General features: G+C 33.2%; 1 protein-coding gene across 1 annotated transcript; it reads left to right on the top strand.

The window, feature by feature from the left end:
- The first annotated feature begins 661 nt into the window (after window positions 1-661).
- Window positions 662-8,002, top strand: LOC139862391 (cysteine-rich receptor-like protein kinase 44). The gene is made up of 7 exons (XM_071850987.1): window positions 662-1,193; window positions 5,296-5,451; window positions 5,598-5,725; window positions 5,974-6,184; window positions 6,307-6,544; window positions 7,222-7,372; window positions 7,461-8,002. The coding sequence occupies exons 1-7, from the start codon at window positions 800-802 to the stop codon at window positions 7,905-7,907; spliced, it is 1,725 nt and encodes a 574-aa protein (XP_071707088.1). The 5' UTR covers window positions 662-799; the 3' UTR covers window positions 7,908-8,002.
- Window positions 8,003-8,671: the final 669 nt, after the last annotated feature.

Raw genomic sequence — 8,671 nt, 5'->3', positions numbered from 1 at the left:
GTCCCCTCTTCTAATATGTCGGTCAACGATCAAAAGTCGGGTCAAATGTGGGAAAGGTCGGGTCAACGCCAGTCAAAAGTCAATATTCGGTTTAAATCGATCAAAATTGACGTACTTTAGTGTTACTTCTTCTATTATATTAACGATAATATCGATTATAGGTACAAACTAGTCAAATAAAAAGTTTTTGACTTTAAAATATGTGTATATATATAAAAAAGTCAACGTTCGACTCGACCCCGTCTCGCGTGTTCTTCAACCAATCAACCTTGATTAGTACAATTCTTTTGAACAAGTCAATATAGACGAGGTTTTATAAAAGACAACTCTTTAAATTCCTAATTACCATCTTCTACCTCGTTCACTAACTCAAACCATGTTGCTCAATCCAACTATCGTATTGTTCTCTTTAATTTTGATAATTTTTATCGATACAACTATCGTAGCTCAATCCAATTTCCTTTACGATCCATGTGATACCAAGGCATCAAACTTTACTGTAAACAGTACGTACGAAAAAAATCTTGACACCGCACTATCCACCCTCCCAACCACAAACTCCGGCTTTGGTTTCTTCAACATTTCAATAGGACAAGGTATCAATACAGTCTACTCGATCGCTCTTTGTCGAGGTGATGTCGCTCTAGATGTTTGTCAAAGTTGTCTCAATGACTCTATTGTTAAAATACGACAACTTTGTCCTAACAAAAAGGAAGCGATAGGGTACTACGACTATTGTTTGTTAAGATACTCTAACCAAACTATATTGGGACAAACTGAAGGTAACTCCTATGTGTTTATGGCTAACAGCCAAAACACGTCTGATGTTAAACAGTTCAATGAGGATCTTAAACCATTGATGGATAAGTTGAGAGTTGAAGCAGCAGGTGGTGGTTCGTTAAGGAAGTTTGCAAGTGGGAATACGAGTGGGCCAGGTTTTTCGACTATATATGCGCTTGTACAGTGTACTCCAAATTTAGCACAGTTGCAATGCAGTAATTGTTTAGGTAGTGCAATCAATGAGATAACAAATAACTTTTTTTATGGAAAAATTGGTGGGAGAGTTCTTGCACCTATTTGTAATTTTAGGTATGAAACATATGAGTTTTTTAATCAGACTAGTAATTTGGTCATCCCACCACCTCCAATTTCTCAGACATCGCCGCCGATTCAACAACCATCAGCGCCACCAGGTATGTACTAGTTTCATTAAATTTTGAATGCATGAAAAAGGCGAATACAACAAAACAACAAAATCTAATCCCACAAAGTAGAGTATGAAGATGTAGACAATCATTCACCTATCCTAGAATAAAATAAAGAAGAAATCATTTCTCCGCATAGAGTGAAACACCACAAGAGTAGAGAAAGTCTCCCCTCTCAATATTCTACGGATAGAGAGTTTGCTTCTGTATGGACCTCCGGCAAATAAGTAGGTAAAAAAAATGTGAAAAGGCATGAAAATGGTAGAATGAAATTTCCCTGGGTTTTAAACCTGCAAAAAGTTCAATTTAAACTTTAAACGACAATCAAGTCACCAATAAATCGACGTATACTGTTGACTGGATTAATAGAGTCATAAAATACATTGAGTAATATTACTATTAAATTTAAACTATTACAATTAAATTTTTGACATATCACTTTCTGGCAATGTATACAATGCATTGGCAATTTATTCAATACATAGAATACATTGGATATTTGTAGTGGGATGGAAGCAGTATATGATGTTGGTCCGATTATTTACTAATACGGATCTTTTGATCATAAACAAACATCGATTTAACGTTTGGAACAAGAAAATGATAAACATTATGTACATATTCGAATTAATGTAATATAATAATTGTCGAAATTAAAAGATTGATTTAAACAGAGAAACATTAGTGGCCATGGGAGATCGAGCATGATCTCCCCTTAGCTCCGGATTCGCTAAAATGGCTCACCAGGTTAGGGTTACTCTCTTGTCTGACCCTATATGCATGTAATGATATAAATAGACGACCTAAGCTAGGCTTAGGTTGCCCTAATGGGCCTATCGGCATGAACGGCCCAATAGTCACATATGCTCATGTAACTGATCAGTTTCAAGCATGTATTACACCAGTGTACAATGTAATAATAAACGTTATTCGCCCATCGACGACCATAGAAATATGCATCAACATATGGGTAGACTGAGTTTTAAGAACTAAATGTGTGCATAAATTAGTGATAGATACAGTAGGAAGTGATTCGTTGTATTCAATATACAATTAGTTGATGTGTGTTAATATTTTTATGATTGTTATTAGAGAATTTAACAACAAATTGAGTGAAAGTCAATCTTTATATTTGTAAATAAATAAGGAGATGGTGTTAGTCAGTGCCATTGGAAATCGGGGTAGGTCGACGATCGGAGAGAATGGTAGGTACAGTCGTACAGATACAAAGAAGGTATGGAGAAAAATATGACTGGTTATCAAGAGTGTTTTCCAAACCCTTAAGAACTGATCCGAAGCTAGAATGACTCTCGAAGCTGTTTCCGAGCCTACTTCTAATTGATAACTGATAATTGATAATTAACAACAACAAAACCTAATCCTGCATATGCGGGGTATGGGGATATGAGATATAGAGAATCCTTCCCATATCCTAGAATAAAGACAAGTCATTTCTCCACCCGAAGCGAAACACTCCCAAGAGTAGAGAAAGTCATCTCTCTCAATATTCTATGAATAGAGAGATTGCTTTCAAAAGGACTTTCGGTCTATAAGTAGGAAAAATTTTAAAAAATAATAAATAAAATAAAAAAAATAAAAAATGAGACGCTATAAAAATGACATAATCAAATTTTCATGAGTTTAAATTTTGTCTGGAATTCAATTTAAACTCTAAAAACAATTAAGTCGTCAATAAATTGACGTTTGCTATTACTCGATAAATAGAGCCACCTTATATAATAAAGGTGAATAAGTAGTATGGAATTGAATTTGCAAGAGTGATTAGCCAACTAGATCGAATGAGTTGTGGGCCTTTACGGTCTCACTTCTGACTTGGTCAAAAGAGATGGCTAAAAGCAGTAATATTTGCAAAAGAAAAAAAAAAAAAAAGTAAATAAAACACAATTTTAGAAAGAGAAAAATAGAACTTTGGAATTGATTTTAAAAAAAAATGAGAGAGCCGTTCAATGTTTTTTCTTTCAAGTTTTAAGAGAAATTGATTTTTATTTTTTTATTATCTAATTTTGTTTTAATTAAATGTTTAAATAATGTAAATAATTAAAATAAATACATAGATTATCTATTAGAAACTAAACTTGTCATTAATTTTAAAAAATACAAGGCTTAAAAAAATAAAAGCAACTAAAAAAAAAATAAAAAAATACTAACATGGTAACGGAAAATACTAAATTATCTATAATTAGCTACTCTAAGTCTGAATCAATCACGACCATCTCACGCGAAATCTTCCTCTTCATCTTCTCGATCTCCCATAATCTTCTTCCGCCAAGTTCTCCGTCTTAATTGCCAAAATTCTAATCTTCGCTTCAAGGTCCTTGCACGCGTAATAACTTTCTTTCCTTCTTGAGACATTTTAAAACGTCCTCCTAACCGACTCTTCGAAGAACTCACGAGATGTAGGCATTTAACTAGATGACGTATTTTGAGATTTTTTTGATTTACAAGTTAGGTGTCTAAGTCTTTCATATTCAAATAAATCCTAGTAGGGGTTGGGGTTTGATAGTTGATTATCGTTCAAATCAAACACTTCAGTTTCGGGCTCCGGTTCACATCTTTGATTTCTCCTATCTGCAACACAAAGATCGAGAGTTTGCAACTTTGACTTTTTTAAAAAAAAATTTCCATGCTTGTTAACTCGGGAATTTCTTGTGCATCTCCAAGTAAAACTGATTGTCACAAAGAGTACGAAAGTCATTATCATTCTCCCCACTACACCACTCATTTTTCAAGTGGCGAACAATGTGACTATACCTTTGGCAATCAACATTCAATTTCGTCTACTTTAACAATAACACATCATTTGTGCAGAAAAATGAAGGATCCTGAAAGTTGTACTCGCCCACAACCATATACCATAACTTTAAAGTTTTCAGTATAAAACAAATAGGATAGACGTTATAGACATAAAATGATGTTATAAATTATTTTGAAGACAAAATATACGGAGTATATATATCTATAAAACAGTACACATTTATAAATTATATGTGTTTCAAGATAAATGTTCCTTACACAAAATAAAAAATCACTCAAGTATCAATTATACCATTTTTATATATGGAAATCAGCAAAACTTTTAATACTGAATTTATCTCTTTTCTTACTTTGTTTTGAAGGTTAATTTGTTACAATGACTTATTAAATAAAATGTAACGTGAACATTGTACTAATTTATCATAAATTGAGGAATTTTTGTTGGTGGACATTAATCCGAGCAAACGTAGATTTTTATTAACAATAATAATTTCACTATAACATAAGTCATTTATATGTTGTGTAATTCACCAACGAAGCATTGCTTCAATGGTACCGCAGTTACACTTGTGTACTCGCAGGGCTAGAGGTCTCGGGTTCGAACCTCGTCACCCGCTCTAGGAATTGAAACATTATTCCTTGAAGGTGGCTCAAAGGGAATGTTTTACCGACCCGCTCCGGGACTAAGATCCGGCCCGCCTGCCCCTTGGGATGGTTTAAGGGTCGGATCCTCAGAGTGTGGTTCGGATTTCCTGCCCGAAAGCGCGTGTGTGTGTGCAAATGATGACTAGGTTTCGGTCCGGACTGATGCAAGCTTGCCTTTCAAAAAAAAAATATGTTGTGTAATTCAACTTTTAAAAAATAAGATTAATAAAAAAGATAATTAAGATAATGATTATTATTAGAAACAATCTTAAATTTACAAACCTATTAAATACATTTTAGGCATTCATCCTAGTTAATTTTTTCTAAGCGCTTTTAATACATGCATATGTGGAATTTTGATACTCACAACGTCCCATAATAACTGTTTTGTTTGATTTTTAAAATTCTTTTTCTATATTTTTGACTTAGAATATCTTTTTTTTATTGTAATATACTCCGTATAATATTATAGATGTATGCACTAGCTTTTACACGTGTTTTCATTTATAATTTTTTTTATTAAATATTAGTAGTATATAACACAAATAATATATGAAATAAAATTGAAAAAAAACTTCAAAAGTCAAATCGAAATAGTTATTTGGGACGGTGGAAATATTATTCTACATCTATCGTGATATATTTTAAATTTTAATTTAATGTTTTGCAGGCGAAAGCAATAACACTATACGAACAATTATAATAGTAATCGTTATTGTGACAGTCGCGGTCATTGCCATTTTAATTGCTTCGTTTTGTATCTTTATGCGATTAAAGAAGAAGAAAAAGCAAACATCACAGCCACCGCCCCTTGAAAAAAGTCAGAGTAAGATCCAAATTTTCAACTTATGATAGACATGCAGAGAACAAAGAAATCAATGGCGTGTTTTATAGAGACATATATATGTTATCACAAGAACTCATTTTTTGTTTAGCAAAAGAGAATTTTAACACTTGTTATTGGTATTCTAGGTGAAACGACTATAGATATTGGCACTGTTGAATCTTTGCAATACAACTTCAGTACAATAAGATCCGCAACAAATGACTTTTCAGAAGAGAATAAGCTTGGACGAGGTGGATTTGGAGCAGTTTACAAAGTAAGAATAAATGTTTTATACACTTATATCTTATATCTTATAGTATAATATTCCTTAATGAATTAACCTGGATATCCAAACCGTTTTGGGAATGACTAATCCCAAAGCGATCACCCGCTTTGCGGATAGCTCCAAGTCATAAACGGGTGGACCTGCATGCTCCTAGAATCAATTGGGACATCTAGGTATTTTCACCCCTTAGAGACCAAGTTAATATATTTATTTTTGTTATCTTGTAATATGTATAGGGTAAGCTAGGTAACGAACAAGAGATAGCTGTGAAGAGGTTATCAAGGGATTCAGGACAAGGTGATGTAGAATTCAAGAATGAGGTTTTGCTTGTTGCAAAGCTTCAACATCGTAATTTGGTTAGGCTTCTCGGTTTCAGCATTGAAGGAAGCGAGCGACTTCTCATTTATGAGTACTTGCCCAACGCTAGTCTTGATCAATTTATATTTGGTATGTTCATTAGTTTTGCTATCATCTTAACAAAATTTGATCAATATAATGCTCGTAGAATATGATTTCTATTTTAGTGAATATTGTTACTAACGTATATTATACGATTGTTCATGACATAGATCCAAATAAACGTACGATTCTTGATTGGGAAAAGAGATACAACATTATTAAAGGCATCGCAAAGGGACTATTGTACCTGCATGAAGATTCGCGTTTAAGGATAATTCATCGTGATATGAAGGCAAGTAATGTTTTGTTAGATTCAGAAATGAACCCAAAAATTGCGGATTTTGGCATGGCAAGATTGTTTAAACCAGAAGAAACACAAGGTGACACAAGCCGAATTGTTGGAACCTAGTAAGTACGTTTCTTTAAAATGAAATTCTTCCCATTAAGGGTTAATTATACTTGATGAACACCTACAATAATGCCCCTTGTAACACAATGCTTGTCATTTATTATTTATCATTAACAATTTTTATTATCTACTGTATAAAAGAAGGAAAGAAAAAAAAAAAAAAAAAAAAAAAAAAAAAAAAAAAACAGAACAGTCATCTCTATGATATGGCTCTATCGTTATCTGTTCATTATGATTTATGACTGGTCAAAAACATGGAAATTATACAACTGGTTAACAAATTGTCACAGAATGACTATAACCAAGTACCACAAGGGGTAAAAATGGTCAAATTTTTGACGTGCATACGGTTTACCTTACCTTTAAAAGAAATAGTTTATGCCTTTTCAATCCTTCTTAAATTAGGACTGTGATCAAAAACCTTTCCAGTAGTAAAATTTGCGATTGGTTTTCATTACTAAACGGGCAAACAACGGATAAAGTTTTTCATATGAAAGCTACCTGAGAAGGGGAATAACTTTTACTCAGATGTACGTAGTCTAACCCTAGGTTATCTCGTAATTGTTTGTGACTCTTTTTCTAACACCCCAAGATATATGATGCTATTGAGACATATCTTACATTAATTTTCATTACATAACTCCTTATTTATGGTCCATTCTATGCTATCGTACAGTGGTTATATGGCACCTGAATATGCCATGCACGGCCAATTTTCTGTGAAGTCAGACGTCTTTAGCTATGGAGTGCTAGTACTTGAGATGGTAACGGGTCAAAAGAATCAATCCTTCCGAAAGGGAGAAACTGTCGAAGACCTTCTTGGCTTCGTAAGTGTCCACCTTTTCCACCAATGAAATCAAATTCTTAATTTTAACTACACAAATTCTAAAAAACATAATTGTTGATCTATATCAGGCATGGAAAAGCTGGAGGAATGGTACTGCCTCAAATATGATAGATCCGACATTGAAGACCGGATCAGGTTCATTGCGTGACATCATACGAAGTATCCACATTGGGTTACTATGTGTTCAAGAAAGTATTGTTGATAGGCCAACCATGGCTTCAGTTGTTCTTATGCTTAATAGTATGTCTATCACGCTTCCAGTACCGTCACAACCTGCATTTTTCATGCATAGTAGCATTGATCCGGAATTGCCACTCCTATACGAGTACAGTTCTTCAACAGGGAGTAATAGTTTTAAAAAGCCAAAAATGTCAAAATCAAAATCGAGCTCATCTCAATATTCCGTAAATGAAGTCACAATATCTGATTTCGTTCCTAGATATGTAGTTAAAATTCACATGATATGGTACACATATAGTTCATGGTTTCATTTAGGAATCTCTATCTCTATTTGATTTGATTTTATGTTGTTAAATTGAAACATGAAAATTTGGATGTGGTATAAGAATAATACTGTCTCATTCAGTTATCTTTCACATGGGAACATGAAAGTAATAAATTTGATATATGAAGTTAAATGAATTCATTATCCTTAAACAGCTATATATATATATATATATATATATATATATATATATATATATATATATATATATATATATATATATATATATATATATATATATATATAACACACAATCCTGATAAAAAAAAAATAGTAATTCTTATTAAAATAGCTATCGTGTGATAACATCGCTTGCCTAGTTGCCATTTAGTGACTTTAGCTCACGGCTAAACACTAGCGAGCCATCATGGTTAAGTTAAAATTGAAATTCCACTGAGAACCCATGTATGCTGAATTTCTCCATGTCAAGATTGTTTTACATAAGAAGAAGTTAATAGAAGTAATCTGATAAGGGAATTGTTCAAATGAAAATAGTAAAATTAAATGATCAGCAATTGCATATATTAGTAGAGAATAAATTGAGATAGTGGTGTTGAAATTGGTGGCACATATTGTTGGATGCGAAGGATATCAAAACAAAAGTTGAAGGAATCGGTTCAAGGGAGGAGGCGCGCCGCGGCCTAACACAAGAACAGAGCATCAGTTTGAAGAAAACGTATGTCCGGAGTTTTGCCTTATATAAGCATCTGGGCGCGGCACGGCTAGTGTCTGACGGGTAGTTTCCATATTTATGTTTTTTCTTGTTCTCCAAGG

Source organism: Rutidosis leptorrhynchoides, chromosome 8 (assembly GCF_046630445.1).
Source record: "Rutidosis leptorrhynchoides isolate AG116_Rl617_1_P2 chromosome 8, CSIRO_AGI_Rlap_v1, whole genome shotgun sequence".
NCBI lineage: Eukaryota > Viridiplantae > Streptophyta > Magnoliopsida > Asterales > Asteraceae > Rutidosis > Rutidosis leptorrhynchoides.
This window is presented reverse-complemented; position numbering and strand designations above follow the sequence as displayed.